Below are 19,439 nucleotides of genomic sequence, written 5' to 3' on the forward strand. Positions count from 1 at the left end.
AGGATTTTCCCTTTTGTCCTTCTGTTTTAGCTCTTTGACACTTTTAAGAAAGCCATTTCTTATATTTTAACCAACCCTATTACTTGCCTTCAGATAGTGAGGGGTTTTGTTGGCTCTTTATGGGCAGGATTTTCTTAGAAGTGGCAGAGACTATCATTTTCTCTAAGACTTCAGACTCAGCCCTAGTTCTGTTTAAGCTTTGTTTTATATAGCTGTACTCACTTGTATAATTATATACATTTTTAAATTGAAAGGTTACATTGTATGTGCGTAAATATAAGTAAATTGTTTACTAAACACTCAACAATATTTTAAGTCTCTTCAACCTTGGTCAGTTGCTAGACCTTGACAATGGACAGGTTTATTTAAATTTCAGCTATGTCTGGAATGACTCAAAATATGAAATCCCTCTTAATTGCTATTGAAATTAGCATGCATAATACCAACAAAAGTTTTTTTCCTGTCATGGAAGAGAATACTTTTCTAGTTACACTTTTGCAATCACAACTTCTGTCTTAGCATACCTATATGTAGGTATAATATATATCTGCCTTGTGAAATAGGAAAAAAAAAAAAAAGGCAGTTCTGCTGAGATTCTTAGATTTCTGCCATATAAGAACCCTCAAACAACCTAATCAGTGAACATTGTGTTTTACAAACTTTTTTCCTTCTATGTAAATTAATAACCACAGCAGCCTTGTGAGGTAAATATGTGATAGTTAAGTGTGATATTAAGCAAAGGATTAGGAAACAGGGCCCAAGAGGTTAAGTAACTTGTCTGTAGTCCCACACCTGGTGAATGGCATATGTTCTTTGTCTGTTACTATTACAACATTGTGTTTCAGCTATAATGGCCAGGTAACTCTTGCCTGCAGATGTTCACTGACTTCCCAGTTTTATCATGTTATGCTTTCTTCTTTCTGTAAGTCATATAATATCCTAACCCCATGACTCATGTCCTGAAGATTGAGACAATTAGGAGATTACTCCTTCATATCTCATCCTCACCGCCTCCCACCCCATTTCTAGAACATGGTACCACCAGCTCTGAAATTTGCCACCTCTCTGCCCTGTAAGAAAGCTTGCTGTGTCACTAGTCCTTTCTCATCCCTACACATACAGTCCCTTTATCTCTTTTTAGACATGCCTCAATTTTTCCAGTTCTAAAAGAGATGCGTCTTTGCTTTCCAGTTCATTTGCCGTCTTTCTTGGCACTCAAGGCTTCCTTTGTTGCTTCTCTAGTCACTCTTGATGAAATCCTAACCAGTCTTGTTTGCCTTATCCTTCTGAATCTTAAGAAGGGCAAAAAGCTTATCTGCCTTGTACTTCTTTCCCAGCAATAGAGTCAGTGCTCCTATACTTCTAGTGGTGATTCTGCTTCTGAATCTCCCTCATATCTCATTTTCAAATCATTGTTTTCAGCATCCAGCAACATCCTTGCTACTCACTTATAATGATAACCTTGAACAATTATCTTATGTTAGGCCTGTGAATGTCAAATACCCTTGTTCATTTGCAGGTACTTGACATTTGAACGTTTTATTTGAACATTTCTAAATGTACACAAATGAAAAGTCCAATGAACCTCTGATGCTACAGTTATGTACGTTTTACCATACTAGTTTCATCTCCTTACTCCTCTTTTTTCCAAGAATTTAAGGCATAGCCAAGACATATTTCACTCCTCAATAATTTAACATCTCTAACACAACACATTTTCTTACATAGCTACAATGTTATTATCTTATACAGCACACCTAATAAGAATTCTTAATAGCATATACAATACAGTTGACCCATGAACAAAGCCAAAATTAGGAGTGCTGACTGCCTGCAGAGCCAAAAATCCACCTGCACTTTTGTTGTTGTTGTTATTTTGAGACAGGGTCTCACTTTGTCCCCCAGGCTGGAGTGCAGTGGCATGATCATGGTTCACTGCAGCCTCAGTCCCCTGGGCTCAAGTGATCCTTCCACCTCAGCCTCCTGAATAGCTGGGACCATGAGCATGCACCACCACACCTGACTACTTTTTTATATTGTTTTGTGGAGATACGGTCTCCTCATGTTGCCCAGGCCAGTCTTGAACTCCTGGGATCAAGGGATCCTCCCGCCTTGCCTTCCCAAAGTGCTAGGATTACCGGTGTGAGCTTCTTTTGACTCCCCCAAAACTTAACTACTACTAGCCTACTGTTGAACAGAAGCCTTATCAGTAATATAAACAATTAACACGTGTTTTGTATGTTACATAGATTACTGTATTCTTACAATAAAGTAAGCTAAAGAAAATGTTAAAAATCATAGAAAAATATTTCCTACTCATTAAGTGGAAGTAGATCATCATAAAGGTCTTCATCGTTGTCATTTTCATGTTGAAGAGGCTGAGGAGGTGGAAGAAAAGGAGGGGTTGGTCTTGCTGTCTCAGGCATGGCAGAGGCAGAAAAAGGGGAGGAGGTGGAAGGAGAGGCAGGCACACTTGATGTAACTTTTTTTATTGAAAAAAATCCACATATAAGTAGACCCACATACTTCAAACCTGTGCCGTTCAATGGCCACCTGTACTTAGCCCATCCTTAAATTTCCCTAATTGTCTAAAAAAAATTCTTTTTTTATAGTTGGTTTCTTTGCAACAGGATCTACTCATTGTATTTGGTTATGCCCCTTAAGTCTCTTAATTCTCTTATAATTTATAACAATCCTGTCTGCTTTTTTTCATCCTCAGACTATCCCATTCTGGTGAGGTATTGTTTAACTTGTTTCTTTATCCTCTTATTTCATATGGACTGGAAATTAGATCTATGTACTTAATTAGGTTCAGAATATATTTTCTTGGAGGGCTGGGCAAGAGTGCTTATGGTCACTTCATATTCCATTACATCTGGAGGCATATATTGTCTGGTCATTTCACCTTAAGTGTTATGAAGGTTCATCAGAGGGTTCAAGTGGTGACAGCTTGATCCCTTTGTGAAGCCCAACCTTTTACCTAATGCTTTTACCATCCATTGATTACCAGTGCATGAATTTAGTTATGTAATTAAAGGTTGCAAAATTGTGATTGTTCAATTTGGTCACTTCTGCTATTATTAGCTGAAATATTTATATATGGACAAACTGTTTTCTCATTCACAAGAGCTATTTGATTAACCTGAAATATGTAGTCATTTATTGAGTTGTTAAATGTATAGCTCTATTATTTTACTAAGGCTTATGATAACTTGATAACTTGAAGAAGTTAAAGCTATTCCTGAGTGTTAGATTAGTGATTTTTGTGGGTTTGGTCATGGGGAAGGCCTTCCAATCCTGAGTGAACAGTTATAATCCTATTGAGAAGAGGTAAGGTAACAGGGAAAAACAAACAACCAACAAAACAGAAGAAAAGATTGTATACTCTGGTCATTGTTGTGGGCTTGCAGTGCGAGTGTGGTGCTTACTTGGGGTGTGGGAATTTTAAAAAGTTCCTTTACTTTACCAGAGACTAAATCAGACTCACCACGGAGTCCTTTAAATTTAAAGACCTATGGCCCTAAAAGGGCCTCAGCACAGTTTTGCAATCAAATTCATTTAATTTTAATGACTAGTACATCTTGGGAAGCTGCAGGGACTCCTGATGGTTTTCCAGGGATGCAGCTAAAGCTCTTCTTGCTAGCTTTCTCTGAAGCTAAAATCTCAGGAAAGCTTTGTTCATCCCCTCTGCTGTTGTAAAGCTCTGCCTTAGGCACTCCAGGTGATGAGAGAAGAGCAGGGTGGCTCAGACAGTCAGGAAAACGATCTCTTAGTATCAATTAAACATAAATTTCATTCACTGAAATTTCATGTAGTAAAATGGCTGCCTGCTTTTTCATGACCTTTTATTCATACACTATATCACTTGCTCACACTGTTGTATTTAAAGCTTTCACAGTTTGAATCTTACCTCATTAGCCTTTTTATTTTTTAGGATACTGTCTTCAGCCTTTTCTTCAAGTTTCTAACTGTGAATTGTGTTGTGTCAAACTGGATGAATTATCTTAGTTGAATTTTCACCAGTTGAAAATTGGAGGTAAGGAGTATATTTCTTTTTTGAAATTGAATCTATATTACTGTTAACATGTTTACACCCTCCCCTCCATTTATATTCCGTGTCCTTTGTGTATTTAAGAGCAGGGATGACAAAAGATGTCCAAGTGATTTCATGTGCTTAGATTTAGGCCCTAAGTCAAGACCCTAAGAGCAGCAGCTGCTACTGCTACTACTAGTGCTAATACTACTACTACTGCTAGTGGGAGTTACAAATTCTTTGGACAATTCATTTGCTATTAGAAACCTCACCAGAAAATAGAAGGGTAATTTAGCAGTTTATTTTGAATAAAAGGGGCTAATCCTACTCAGGTGCCAGATCCCCAGCATTAGAGCTGGTGGAGATTGAAAGATCTGCCCCAAGAAATAACTAGATGTGTGTGGGATATACAAATCTTCCAACTTCCTAGTTTTTGTAATCTTTCTTATTCTCAAATCCATGTTGAATAACTGAATTAAGCAGATGGTAAATACAGTATTATGAACAAATAAGGGTATACTTTTGTTAGTGGTATTGTAACCATAATTCTTGCTTTGAACCATTGGTAGATCTGTATCAGGAAAGACTACATAACAATATCAGTTGTGATTTCTAGACAGTTTATCTTTCTACCTTATGAAAATGTTCCCACTTTTTTTAACATCTGTTTCCTAGTATAATAACACACATGGGTATGTGCTGTGAATTAAATACTTAGGCAAGATGTTGTGACACCTGTTTAATAATCTTGGCTTTTAACAAGTTTTAAAATCCCTCCAGCCTTTAGTTATCTTCCTGTGTGAACTGTTTGTATTTGGGTTGAGTTCAGGGTTTCTCGGATTTGGCACTATTGGCATCTTGGGCTGGATAATTTTCTGTTGTCAGGGGCTGTCCTGTGCAGTGTAGGATGTTTAGCAGCATCTCTGGACTCTGCCTGTCAGATGTCAATAGCACCTTTCCTCAGTATGACAACCAAAAATATCTTCAGACGTTGCCAAATGTCCCTTGCAGAGCAAAGTCACCCCTGGTTGGGAACTACTGGGTTAGATGATGTGGAGTTTCTTCCAGCTTTATAATTCTATAGTTTTTATTTTAAACAAAAAAACCTATTTTTTGTAATCAAGCTTAAATGTCATCTCTTCCCTGAAGCTTTCCTCCACTCTCCTTCTCTTTGTTCTACCTTCATTGTTTCTTTTTCTGACTACTAATTATGGAACTCACCCCACTCTATTATAACTGCCAGTGTGCTTCTCTCACTACGAGGACATGGGTCTTCAGTATCGCCAAGCTTAGATTGTATTAAATGAATGGGCAATGCATTATAAATTGTTTAGTTAATGATTATAAATGGCATTTCTGTTAATCTTTCAAACTCTTCCACTAGGAAATTCCCATAGTTGTGATCTTGGATTTCAGGGTTAATGAGACTGATATTCATTTTTTTAAAAATCTTTTAAATATATTATAAGGCAGGAGCGTCCTATATGTATGTGAGGATGCTACATGAACACATCTAGGCTGCACTTGAGAGAAATCACACAGAAGTTCATAATGTGAAGAGTTAAGTCATTTCAACTTTCATATCTAGAGGGTTTCTCCAGTACCTCCACTTTGCTTCTTAATCAGAAAGCTTCCATCTATTCAGAAAAAGGTAACAAGGAAAGTAGTAATATTTTTCCTTATATAACCTAAAATATATCACCATATTTGAAGTTACTGTTTCTCAAACCCGCAGTAAGAAATACATTTTAATCGTGATCTAGTACATATGCACATACCTGAAACAAGTTTTTTGAATTAGTATTTGCCATTACTGTGTGTGAAACACTTCGATATTTTCTGTTCTTTTTCTTTTCCCCTGATAGTCATCACCTAGTACATTTGTTATACAATTCATTAACCGGTCAAAACCCACCATTTAAAAAACACTGTTCTAAGTAATCTCTTTAAGTAATAAAATGTGCAGATGATCTGCCTCTGGCATATGTCACCAATAGGTTGTTCTGTCTTTCTTTTAAAATAACATCATTTAGGAATTGATGCAACCAAGACCTTAAAACACCTTAACCAGAGCATATTAGATTTCCAGTTATTTTCAAGGCCTATATTTTCTCATTTATATTGAATATTTAGTGTGTACAAGGCACTGGAGCCAAAAGAGCATGTTTGGTTCTTGTTCTCAAGATTTATAGTGAAAAATCCTAGAGGAGACTAAAAAGTTAATATACTAAATGTTGAAAGTGATAATCCACACACGGTGACTTTTATAGGCATTTACGAAAGGGAGAAAACTTTATAGGCATGTAGGAAGGGGTTAACATAAATGTGGGATGGCAAAAAACAAACAAAAGGCCGGGCGCAGTGGCTCACACCTGTAATCCCAGCGCTTTGGGAGGCCAAGGTGGGCAGATCACCTGAGGTCAGGAGTTTAAGACCAGCCTGGCCAAAATGGTGAAACCCCATCTCTACAAAAATACAAAAATTAGCCAGGCATGATGGAGGGTGCCTGTAATCCCAGCCACTCGGGAGGCTGAGGCAGGAGAATCGCTTGAACCCGGGAGGCGGAGGTTGCAGTGAGTGGAGATCGCACCATTGCACTCCAGCCTGGGCGACAGAGTGAAACTCCGTCTCAAAGGGGGAAAAAAAATGTGGGGTGGATTTTGTGGTGTTGTATCAGAAAGTAGAAAAAATATTACACATGGTAGAAGCAGCATTCATGTCAGTGCACAGTGCTTCTTGCTCATACTTGAAGTTCATTTTTTTTTTTTTGGATAATCAGTAACTGAGAAATTAAAAAATAAGAAAGTTTGGTAAACTGCTAAATTAAATATATGATATAAACAGGGTATGTTATTTTAGCTCCACTGTGTTTGTAAAATGAAGTTTACTCAGGAGATCAATTAGAAACTTGTGTGTATGATAGCTCTGATAAAAGCCAATATATGCCCTAAAATGATAATATTAACATTGAATTACTAGGTTTACTGAGAATGCAGATAATCTCTAAATGGGGAGAGTGCTCATCTGTCAAAATAAGTGAATAAGGTTACTATTTCTCTCCCTCTCTCTCTCTCTCTCTCTCTCTCTATATATATATGTAGTTTTTCACAGACCAGAAACAGGATTATAATAGAGGTAGCAGTTTTCAAAAAGTTATACACACTGTATGCTATGCAATTAAAAATCATATAGGCTGGGCATGGTGGCTCACACCTGTAATCCCAACACCTGGGATTCCAGGCCCAGGTGGGCGGATTGCTTGAGCCCAGGAGTTTGAGACCAGCTTGGGCAATATGGTGAAACCCTGTCTCTATGAAAAATAAAAAAATTAGCCAGGTGTGGTGGTGCACACCTATAGTCCCAGCTACTTGGGCATCTGAGATGGGAGGATCACTTGAGCTTGGGAGGTCGAGGCTGCAGTAAGCCGTGAGTTTGCCACTATACTCTAGCCTGTCTCCAAAAAAAAAAAAAAAAAAAATATATATATATATATATATATATATATATATATATATATATATATGCACGCTTCATAGGCCTGGGCTTAATCCTCTCTTTTCTAAATAGAATGGAGGCTCAGGATGCTGAGTCAGAACCAGGTGTTGACTTAAGAAAATAAGTAGTGGACTTGTTTTTCTTTTTGAACTTCTGCTGTCTTCTGTGGGATAATGTAGAATTTACTTGCTGTAGAAGAATTTAAAGAAAAGAAGATTCAGCTTGTAAGGATACTTGGGAAAGAGCCAACCTGCCCTGAAAGTGTGGTCTAGCATCCTGTCTGCTGTTACTTTGAGGCACCAGAAGTCTACTAGTTTTTGTTACTTTCTATATTGAGTTGGGAAGTTAGCAAAAAGATAACCATCTTTTCGTTTTCTCAGATTTCTAGACTACTGAAAAGAAGTTGCTTTCAGAGCTGGAGATGTGAATAAAATTTCTGTGCCAGGGTTGATAAACCATCTTGAGGTATATTTTTTTTCTATTTTTAAATAACTATATTTTTTAGAACAGTTTTAGTTTTACGGAAAAATTGAGAAGATGGTACAGGGAGTCCCTGTATACCCTGCACTCCATTTCCCCTATTATTAACAGCTTACATTAGCATGGTACATTTGTTACAATTAGTGAACCAATATTGAAACATTATTATTAACTGAAGTCTGTACTTTATTCAGATTTCCTTAACTTTTACTGAACATGTTTTTTTTCTCTTTCAGGATTCCATCCAGGAAACCCCATCACAGTTGGTTGTTATGTCTCCTTAGACTCCTCTTGGCTGTGACAGTTTCTCAGACTTTTGTTTTTGAGGAGTACTGATGAGGTATTTTGTAGACTATCACTCAATTGGAACGTGTCAGATGGTTTTCTCGTGGGTAGAATGGGGTTATGGGTTTTGAGGAGGAAGACCACAAAGATAAAGTGCCACTCTCACATTCTCATCACACCATGCAAACAGTCCATACTATCAACATGACTTATCACTGTTGATGTTGACCTTGATCACCTGGCTGAGAACGTGTTTGTTAGGTTTCTTCACTGTAATCTTTTTTTTTTTTTTTAAATACCTCTTTCCTGTATTGTGCTCTTTGGAAAGCAGTCACTGTGTGCAGTCCACACTGAAGAGGTGGGAGGTTATGCTCCACCTCCTTGAGGTGAATTATCTATGTAAATTGTTTGGGATTTCTGCGTGGGAGGCTCCCCCCACCCTCATTTATTTATCATTCATTCATTTATTCAGTCATTTCTTTATATCAGCATGGGCTCATGGCTATTTATTTTATACGTTGGGTTATAATACAATACTATATTTTGGTGTTCAAAATTTTCCAGCTTTGACCATTGGGAGCTCCTTCAGTTGGCTCCTGTGTCATTTTGACATGCCCTCATCATCATGGGATTTTGATTTTTTAGTACTTCCTTACTTTCTGGTACTACAAGATGCTCCAGGCTCATCCTATATATTCCCTGCCCCAGTTTTAGAATCATCCATTTCTCCACAGGGCCTTGGTTCCCTTTATTAAAGAGAGAATGCAATTAGAAATCAAGATCTAGATGCTGGGTGTGCTCATTACTCCTGGGGTATTGTTGCCTCTGTGTCCTCTCAGCTGAAATTTCTGCGTATGTAGTCTCTATATATTTATGCATATTTATAAATATTCTTGTGTATAAATTTAATGTGGCAGCTAACATTCTTTGTGGGGGGTGTTAAGTTTAAATTAAATATGAATATATTGTTTTTGGAGGCCATATTTAAATTGAAAATGTTTTTGAGGATTATTTTAATATAAATATTTCAGTCTCATAGTATATCTCGAGACTATAACAGAATATGAGATAGATGCAGTGAATATGTGACTATTTCAAAATGGTTTCTATTGTAATAAAAATCCTATAGGATGACTGTTTCATAAATTATTTAGAAGGCTTAATTTAGGGGAAATAATAACTATTGTATTCCTCTCTCCCTTGTTATTTGGTAGCACCTTTACATATATGCATTAAAAATCTTGAAAAATGGAACTCTTGTCTCTGCCAGTAAAATATCATTTGTTATGCCTCAATATCAGCCACTTTTTATTACTGTTTAACTTGAATAATTCACACTCTAGTATAAAAACTCTTCTGTTTTAAAAGCAAGGTTTGGTTTAAACTGTTGTTAAGAGTTATGACATCATCATAGTCTTACCAGGTAGCCAGTAGTATGGAAGAATAATGGTTAAGAGCATAACCTTAAATTTGTATCTTAGTTTTGCTACTGGCTGACTGTGTAACCACAGGCAATTTATTTGCCCTCTCTGAACTTCAAGTTTACTTATTTGTAAAATGTGGATGATAATATTACCTCTCTCATGGAAGTATCTTGGGGATTAAATGAGGTAAAGCACTTAGCACAGTACTTGGTACACAGATACGGCTCAATAAATATGATCTAAAATTAAAACCTCCAAAGCAGCAAAAAATGGGTGAAAGCTTGAAAGCTTTATACTCATATAGGTACTGTGTTTTGTTCAACAATTATTACTGGGCCAGACCAACCAGAAAAATTAAAGATTCCTTTATTTTGCAATCCTAAAATTCCTCTCAAGACAAGGCTAACTTTTCTTCAAACCTGGGAAATGCTCACTCACCTCACTACCTTAATATGCTAGCAGTGGCTGTCAGCCCAAGGAAGTATTGCCTCTCTAGAGGCCACTTGGGGGTGCTACTGAGATTTTATGGGAGGGGCCAGGATGCTAAATACCTTTCATTGCCTGGAATAGTCTTGCATGACAAGGAATTCTTGTGCCCCAAATTATTGTATCAATAGTATGCCGTTGAGACACACTAGAGTACACTGATACTTACTATTGTATCTTTAAACCTTTCTGCAGAAACATTTTGGGTGTCACAAACCCAGGAGATACCTAGATGAGTGAAGCAAGGCCAGGCTGCAGTGCTTGGGACCAGCTAGGGAGTATAGGAACTAGGCAAACTGTCCTTTCTAAAAGGGGAGTGGTACCTTAGCTTCAGCCAGTTGTTGCCTGCAGTTGCTAGATCATGTGATTTTTCAGAGAAAAGCTAGATATGTAAATTTTTATGTGAAATCTCCCAGCTTTTTTTTTGAGATAGAGTCTCGCTTGTTGCCCAGGCTGGAGTGCAGTGGCCAGATATCGGCTCACTGCAAGCTCCGCCTCCCGGGTTTATGCCATTCTCCTGCCTCAGCCTCCCGAGTAGCTGGGACTACAGGCGCCCGCCACCTCGCCGGCTAGTTTTTTTTTTTTTTTTTTTTGTATTTTTTAGTAGAGACGGGGTTTCACCGTGTTAGCCAGGATGGTCTCGATCTCCTGACCTTGTGATCTGCCCGTCTCGGCCTCCCAAAGTGCTGTGATTACAAGCTTGAGCCACCGCGCCGGGCCAGTCTCCCAGTTTTAAATGTAGCTCAACTTAAAACAACACTGCGGCGGCCAAACCAGGCAAATCTGTAGGCTGAATTCATTGCACAGACCATTGGTTTTACTACCTCTGATACAACTGTTTTAGGAAGTGACCTAAAATTCTGACAGAGGTAAAACACTTTGGGCCATAATGGCACCACCCTGTTTATTTGCTGAGCTCAGAAAAAAACTGTGGAAACAAAGCACTAGATGTCGACATCATTTTCTAGAGTGTGGGGAATTGTGGCATTAGAGCAGAGCTCTGGGGGAGCTTCCTCTCTGATTGGGAGGAGCAATTCTGTTGGGAGACATCCTAGCAACTGCTTTTTCAGGAACAGAAACCACTGTGCCTTGTGTTACCAGCAGTCTTGAATTAGGGAGGTAGCTGTACCACTGAAGGAAGCCTCTGATTCCACTGCTAAGCATAGCATCTGGGCCCCATAGTGTGTCTTGCCTTTAAGAAAAGAATCCTCACAAAGCTGACATGCATTAAAGGCTTAAAACTCTGCAGAATCTCTTGGTTCATGTGGCCCCTGAACTGTGTGATGATCATAGGGTTTATGTCTTTAGTATTTCTTCTTTCTTGATCTAGGGTTACCGCCTACACAGCTCCACAATCCACAGCTGTGGCCATCTGGACTTTAGTGGGGGTGTTTCAAGGGTATCCCAGGAGTTTGGTCATGCCTGAGCCTAGCCTGTACAGTTTAGATACTGCTTGAGTCCTCTGTCTGGTTTTAAAGTGACAAATCATTATTCAGCGCTTATTGTATTAAGCCCATTATAATGTTAAGAAACAACTCAATGTGTATTTTGCTTAGTAGTTGTTGCCTTCATTGATATATATGGACAAGAATAGATTATATGCTTTGATCTGCATGGTAGCCACATCTGTAATATGATACTATATGACAGTGTTTTCATTTTGTTTTCTATTGGATTAAATACAAAAGTACAGCGTAATACTTTACTGTAAAACTTTGTGTTTTTAAAGGAAACTGACTATATGAGGCCATTCTTACATCACTGTAAAGAAACACCCAAGGCAGGGTCATTTCTAAAGAAAAGAGGTTTAATTGGTTCAGAATTCTACAGGCTGCATAAGCATGGCACCAATATCTGCCCAGCTTCTGGTGAGAGCCTCAGGAAGATTAACAATCATGGCAGATGGTGAAGCAAGAGCAGGCATGTAATATGGCGAGAGCGGGAGCAAGGCGGGTGGGGAAGAGGTCCTAGAGTTTTAAACAATCAGATCTTGAGTGAATGGAACAAGGACTCACCTAGGATGGTGCTGAACCATTCACAAGGGATCTGCCCCTATCATCCAGTCACCTCCCATCAGGCCCCACCTCCAACATTGGGAATCACATTTCAACATGAGATTTGGAGGGGACAAACATCTAAACTGTATCACTGAATTTATTGGCTGGAATATTTTCTATTTGTAAACAGAAAGCCTCCCAGTGAGCAAAATGGAAATTACTTTTTTAAAGTATTTTAACATGATATAGTTATCAAAAAATTAAGTTTGAGTGTTATATATTACAGTGAAATACTAAATGATTATTCATGTCATTTAGTGCTTATGTGAGTGAATGTTTGTACAGGGCAGAGTGCTAACCACTATTAAGATTACATACATAATCCCTTAAGGAGGATATGTGTTTACCAGTTTAGATTCCTATTTGTTGTGAAAAGTCAGTGTATTAATCATCTTTTCAGATGGTAGCCATTTTTATAAGCTGTTGGCTTCCATTTGAAAGATGCTTTCACGTGTTTCTTCAAAGGCAAGTATTTATAACCATTTTTTCAAAAGGCATTTTCTTCTTGTGTGTTTAAATAGCTAACTTACTTGTACAAGAATTTTTTCCTTCCCTCTCAGTCGTCCACCTCACCACACAGCTTTAGCTCCCTATTTGAATGATAAACTTAATGAGGGTGTGCTCCTTAGCCAGTCAAAGAAAGGCACTCATAATTAGAAATGTCTCTGATACCTACTAGTGACACAGTGGAAAGAACACAGACTTTGGAGAAGGCAGGCATGGATTTGAGTCATGATTCTGCTGTATGTTCATTCTTTGAGTTCATTTTCTTATTTGTAAAATGGAGATAATCGTAACTACCTTTGAGGGCATATTATTAGCTACCAATAAATGGTAGCTAATAATAGTGATAAAAATAATGGTAACCTTGGATTCAGTAGCATCTGAGGTTTCTGAAGGCTCTGACAAAGCTAGGTGAGAGCTAACCGCTCTCAAGATCTCTGAAGTATATAGAGCCTATGCTTTTGACACCTGAAGCCTGTCTGTCCTTGTTTTGATCCTTCTTGCCTTTTCTTCTATCTCATAAAAAAGACAATGGCATTGCCCTTGTATTTTAAAGGCTTGTAATTAAGGTTGGGAAATGAATAAAACTGTTTTGGGAGCCACTGGGAAAGCTGGAGTTAGGCCTTTGGCTGCTTCAGAAGCTTTTTATTGAAGGTTTGATTAAATAGCCATGAAGTGTTCTGAATGTAGTTTAGCACCTCAAATATTGGGATCACTTCCTGTTAGGAAAACTATTATTTTTGTAAATACAAGCAGATTTGATGAGTTAAGGTCATCCCTACCATTAAATTCAGTGAATTCCTTTTTTCTCCCCATTTCTCCTAATAAATATTTATTGTACACCTAGCCTGTGCTAGGCCGTGTGCCTACTTGATTGTATACCCTAAAAGGAGATGTTGAATTAAGGAATCTAAGAGTTCTAGGTTGTTGCCTATTATTTAAATGAAGATCCTAAAGCCTTAGAGCTGCACTGTCCAGTAAAGTAGCCACTAACTACAGGTGGCTACTGAGCACTGCAAATGGGACCAGTGTGAATTAAGATGTGCTGTAAGTATAAAATATACACTGGATTTCAAAGATATCATTTGAAATATATATAAAATAACAATGATTTTATGTAGATTACATTTAAAACAATATTTTTGACATAGGTTAAATGTTACAATTAATTTCACCTGTTTAAGTTGGCCACTAGAACATTTCAAATTATACATATGACTCACATATTTTTACTGGACAACGCTGCCTTAGAGCCTCAGTGACTTGGTAAGATTATACATCTAGCTAGGGCTCCTTTGGCCAGTGGAAATTAGAAATTGCTTTACTTTGAAAATGGAAGATAGATAATTCAAACCCCATTCAGAAAAAAGTTAAATTAACACTAAGGACTTTGAAACATTTTAAATCCTGGATGGTTAATCTGGTAGAATCTCTTAGTATTTCAGATTTGGGATTTTCAACAGGGACAAACTGGAAAAATATACCCATTGATTTAGTAGCCTAAACCAATTTTTTTCCCTAAGCGTTTACAAGTTACCCTATATAGGTGACTCCACTCCCTCGATATCTGCTGGGTGGGGGATGGCAGGAGATGGGGGGACAAGATTCATCTAAAAGGCTTGTCTATATATTTTTGATTATGAATATTGTTTTATCCAAATCTATCTTATTAGGTAGATTGATTTAGTATAGTGAAATTGATTCATCATTTAACGATATTTGAGTAGATATGGGGTTGGGCTCTGGAAATACAGTGGTGAACAAGGCACAGACCTTGAGTAGAGCTACAGGCTTTTGTTTGGTTAGCTGGTTTTTGTTTTCATTTTTACTTTTTATTTGGAAATAATTTTAAACTGACAGGAATTATGAGAATAAAAATAGGAGAAAGAACACTGTATACCCTTTACCCAAATTTACCTATTAACATTTTCCTGTTTGCTTTATAGTTGTCTGTGCACACACGTATGTGCGCATGTACACGTTTGTATGTACACACACGTACATTTTTTTTCTGAACTATTTGGGAGTAAGTTGCATGCCCTTTACCACTGAATGCTTCATCGTCTAATACCTAAAAATAGGAATATTCTCTTATGTAACCACAGCACAGTTATCAATTCAGTAAACAGGAAATTCAATACATTTATTGACACAGAATACTTCTGATGTACCGTCAACATTTCACTTCGGTCAATAGATCCACTCATTTATTTTATAACAGTTTTCCCTTTTAGTATAGGATCCAATCTAGGATCAGGTAAAAGATTTACTTGTCATGGCTCTCTCTTTTTTAACCTGGGACATTTTTCAAACCTTTGTCTTAAAATGACATTTCCTTCCCCCACCCTTTTTTATAGAAAAACCCAAAATGAGAAATGTTCTGTTTCCTCATGATTAGTTTCAGGTTATGCATTCCTGACTGTAATACTATAAAATGATGTGTTCTTCTCATGGTGTCACATCTGGAGGCCTGTGCAGTCCATCTGGCCTTCATTGGTGATGTTCATTTTGATCACCCAGTCAAGATGTTGTTCCATTTGTCCACTGTATAAGTGAATTTTTCCCCTTTGCAACTAATAAGCTTTGGGTACACAATTATAAAACTGTGTGTACTTCCTACTCTTCATGCAGATTTTCCCCTAGATTTAGCATCCATTGATGATACTTGCTTGAAGCAGTCTCTATACTATGATGACTGCAAAATGATTTTTCCAGCTCCAGCACTCCTGCATGTTTACCAGTTGGATTTTACTGTAAGCAGGGACTTCCCTTCTCCCCTATTTTTGTATGTATGTATTTAGTTATCTTCATTGATACGGATGCATGGCTCCCTCTTTTCTACAGGTTTATAACTCATTACTGTCTTCTATTATTTTGGTATTCAAATTGTTGCAAATGTGGCCAGTGAGTGCACCTCTTCAAGTTGACTTCCAGGTCCTTATATGTTCCCATCACTTCTTGAGTACATCCTCACCGTCTGTAATAATGAGCTATATTCCAGGTGGGGCTTCAGGTTTTTTTGTTTTTTTTTAAATAGGTAAGAGCTTTAGTGCATAGACGGTTTCAGTATAGTGTGTTTAGTGTTCCTGTGAGGGTAAGCAAAGCCTGCTTTGGCAGCATCATGGAGGGGAGAGGCAAGGCAGCAGGACTAAGACGGGGAGTGTCAGTGGAAGCCTCCTTAGAGGAGATGCCACCACTACTGAGTTGTACAGGATCAATAGGAATAAAGTAAAATATGTAACTAGACTTAACCATACTTTTTTTTTTTCTTTTTTAAATAGAAAATGACTGTGGTGCTAGAAGATCATTACTTTTGGAAAGCCAGTTAACATCCATTTCCTAAGAGAAACTTCGCCACCATTTGCTCTGGCATGGCGCAAAGCAGCCCACAGCTTGATATTCAGGTTCTCCATGATCTTCGACAGCGTTTCCCTGAAATTCCAGAGGGCGTGGTGTCTCAGTGCATGTTACAGGTAAGTTACCACCAGTGATAGTGATATTAAGTTTTAGTTTTTCCTATTAGAGCTGGTGATGTGTGATGTAATTAGAACCCAGTTATGTTTTCTTTGTGTGTGTGTGTGTGTGTGTGTGTGTGTGTGGTCGGGGGGAACATTTAGAGCAGGATTTCCCCTCAACCTTGGCACTGTTTACAGTCTATCCTGGATAATTCTCGTTGTGGGAGTCTGCCTTGTGCATTGTAGAATTACTAAACATTCTAGGCATCCGAGGCCTCTACCCAGTAAATACCAATAGCTTCCCCGCAGTTGTGACAACTGAAAATGTCTTTAGACATTGCCAGATACCTCATGAGAGGCAAAATCTCCCACCATTGAGAACCACAGATTGGAGAGGAGAGTAAAAGCAGGTAGCAACAAGAAAAACAGATTCTCCTTATGTTTCACTTTTTGAAGATTTTGGGTTGTACTATCAGTCCCTAAGTCCTTAGAGTTGAATTTTGAATCTCAAATTTATCGTTTTAACTTCTTAGACTATACACTTTTGAGTCTTTTTTTTAAAAAAAGTCTGTAGATAGGCCGGGCGTGGTGGCTCAAGCCTGTAATCCCAGCACTTTGGGAGGCCGAGACGGGTGGATCACGAGGTCAGGAGATCGAGACCATCCTGGCTAACATGGTGAAACCCCGTCTCTACTAAAAAATACAAAAAACTAGCCGGGCGAGGTGGCGGGCGCCTGTAGTCCCAGCTACTCGGGAGGCTGAGGCAGGAGAATGGCGTGAACCTGGGAGGCAGAGCTTGCAGTGAGCTGAGATCCGGCCACTGCACTCCAGCCCGGGCGACAGAGCGAGACTCCGTCTCAAAAAAAAAAAAAAAACAAGTCTGTAGATAATCTACTCCTTGTTTTTCTAATGCTAAATCCTTACTGATATCTATTTTAAATGTAAGCCCACTTTCACTCACATTACCTTTGTCTTGCTGTGTGTCTTACATTGAATTACATCTCATCTCTAAGATAGAATGTGTCTTTCCCACTCAGGGGACAACAGAGAAGTAGGCCTACCACTTCCCCTGTCCCACTGTCCCCTTGTTGTGTTTTATATCATCCTTCACAGGATCGTAGTGTTTTGGGTTATGGCACTTACCTATTTGCTTAACTTTGGGCAGCACTACTTCTACCATGCTCACCGGTCTTCCTCACACACAGTCAGTACTCATGTTCAAACTCTACCTTATGGCAGTGTGAGCAGCTCAGGATATAACCTAAACCTATATACAGGTGTGGTTAATTACAAAGAGAGACTCACAGAACAATGATGGTAACAGAGGTGCTTCCTTTGTTTGCAAGCCGTTTACTAGTCTAGAGCTTTGGGCTTATGGTTTTTGTGTTACAGCTTGCCTTTGCTTTTTCTCACACACATTCCCAGCCTGAATCTCAGCTCTTTACTTTAGCCCCATTTTGGTTTCTGGTAGAGCAAAGATACTTCCCACCAGAGTGAAACCAAGTAAGGGTGAAGCTTTTAGTTTAAACCACTTCCTAGCAATCACCTTCCTCACCTATCTTAGGGCCCCACCTAGCCCTGACCTTGTTTTGTTTCATTTAGCCCTTTATTACCTGCATTTTTCATGACCATTTAAACTGAAGGAATAGAACTTTACATTCAGCTCAGTGAACATTTGTTGATAATTACGCTGTCCTAAGTCTTCCACTTTTTTTTCCTTTGGGATTAATAAAATATATTGTATGGAGATTTACCACCTACTGGCTCTGGAAAACTGTTTTTCACATTAAAATGTGTGAGGCTCAGTAGTTTGCATTTAATGCGCAAGCCTTAGAGCCTCACTCAGGGGTATCATCCTCAATTTAGGATCACTTTTTAGGAATATGATGCTTTTTTGCCTCATTCCTTTCAAAAGTGTTCATTATATGTCTTAAAAATTCTTACCTCTGAAATGATTTTGATTTCTTCTTCATGTTTACTGTTTGATACATTTTTTATCCTTATTATAATCTATTCTGGTAGTTTTCTTTTTAAAATACTCCTGTAAAAATAATACTTCAATATCTTGGTTTTGTGGTTTTTAAATTTTCTTCATAGGAAAATTACTCAACTTGTCACTATAGACATGCTGACAATTCCAACTTTATATCATTTTGAATTTGGATACTTTTTGTGACAATACTAAGTAGGCTATCTAACTCAGCATAGAGAACATGGAATTTCAGGGTTATTAATAATAAAAATATCAGATGGTAAAGTATCCATGACTACCTTATGTTTAAAAGAAAACTCTCCAGTTTTTGTTTTCCCCTAATCCATAGGTCTATTAAAAAAAAAAAAAAAGAATACTTTATTTCACCTTCCATATTTTTTTTCCTTCAGATGTCTGTCAGTGACACATTCTAGTTGGCAATCAGTTTGAATCCTTTGGCTCCAAATTTGCTTTTAATATCTTCCCTTCCTTGCTCAATACAATTTTCAAGCAAGGTAAAAATAATTCAGATCTTTGAGTTGTAATGATTTTCTTCTTCAATTAATACATCCTTCTGTAACCCAAAGTATTTTTAAAGTATTTGAATTTTAAATTTTCTATATTGATAATAATTACTATTTGTTACTATCATCTGGGTAGGATGTTAATGTTTTACAGGCATGATCTCATTTTTTAAAGTATTTGAATTTTAGTATCAAAACTTTATATAAAGAAAAGGTTAAAAATGATCTATAGAGTTTTAATAAAGCCAATTCATTAAATTTCTAAGAATTCATTTTGCAAAGATTTGCTTGACTTTTTTTTAAACTTCCTAAAGCTCTAGTTTAATAATGTCCTTTTGGCCAAGCATCCTTTCCCTTGAAATTACCATGTGGAAAGAGCACTGGGACTCAGGAGAGTAAGAATCTAGAATTGACTTTCCAGTTAACTAGTTAAGTGCCTATTGTCAAGCCATGTAACTTCCAGGCATCTGTAACTTCCCAGGCATCTCTTCCTCATCTGTAAATGTGAGTTGCATTGGAGCAGATGAACTCTAATAGGAGTTCTCCCAACTCTAAAATTACAACATTATGGGTCCTGTTTTAGGTTTAACTTCATTTGGTTCTCAGCAGAAGTGAATTATTTCCTTTTGTTTTTATATAAAACGCTCTTCCTAAAATATATAGTAATATCGATGCATGTGCATATCTCTGTGTATATTTATGAACTACAGAGAAAGTCACAATA

General features: G+C 37.7%; 1 protein-coding gene across 1 annotated transcript in view; it reads left to right on the top strand.

The window, feature by feature from the left end:
- The window catches only part of TAB3 (TGF-beta activated kinase 1 (MAP3K7) binding protein 3), a 62,362-nt gene that overhangs the window by 13,391 nt on the left and 29,532 nt on the right, over positions 1-19,439 (top strand). Inside the window, 1 exon segment of the mRNA XM_033200844.1 lies at positions 16,046-16,237. Within this exon segment, the coding sequence (XP_033056735.1) occupies positions 16,136-16,237 (102 nt within the window). The 5' untranslated portion in view covers positions 16,046-16,135.

The sequence above is a fragment of the Trachypithecus francoisi genome, unplaced genomic scaffold (genome assembly GCF_009764315.1).
Source record: "Trachypithecus francoisi isolate TF-2019V2 unplaced genomic scaffold, Tfra_2.0 Lachesis_group6, whole genome shotgun sequence".
NCBI classification, from domain to species: domain Eukaryota; kingdom Metazoa; phylum Chordata; class Mammalia; order Primates; family Cercopithecidae; genus Trachypithecus; species Trachypithecus francoisi.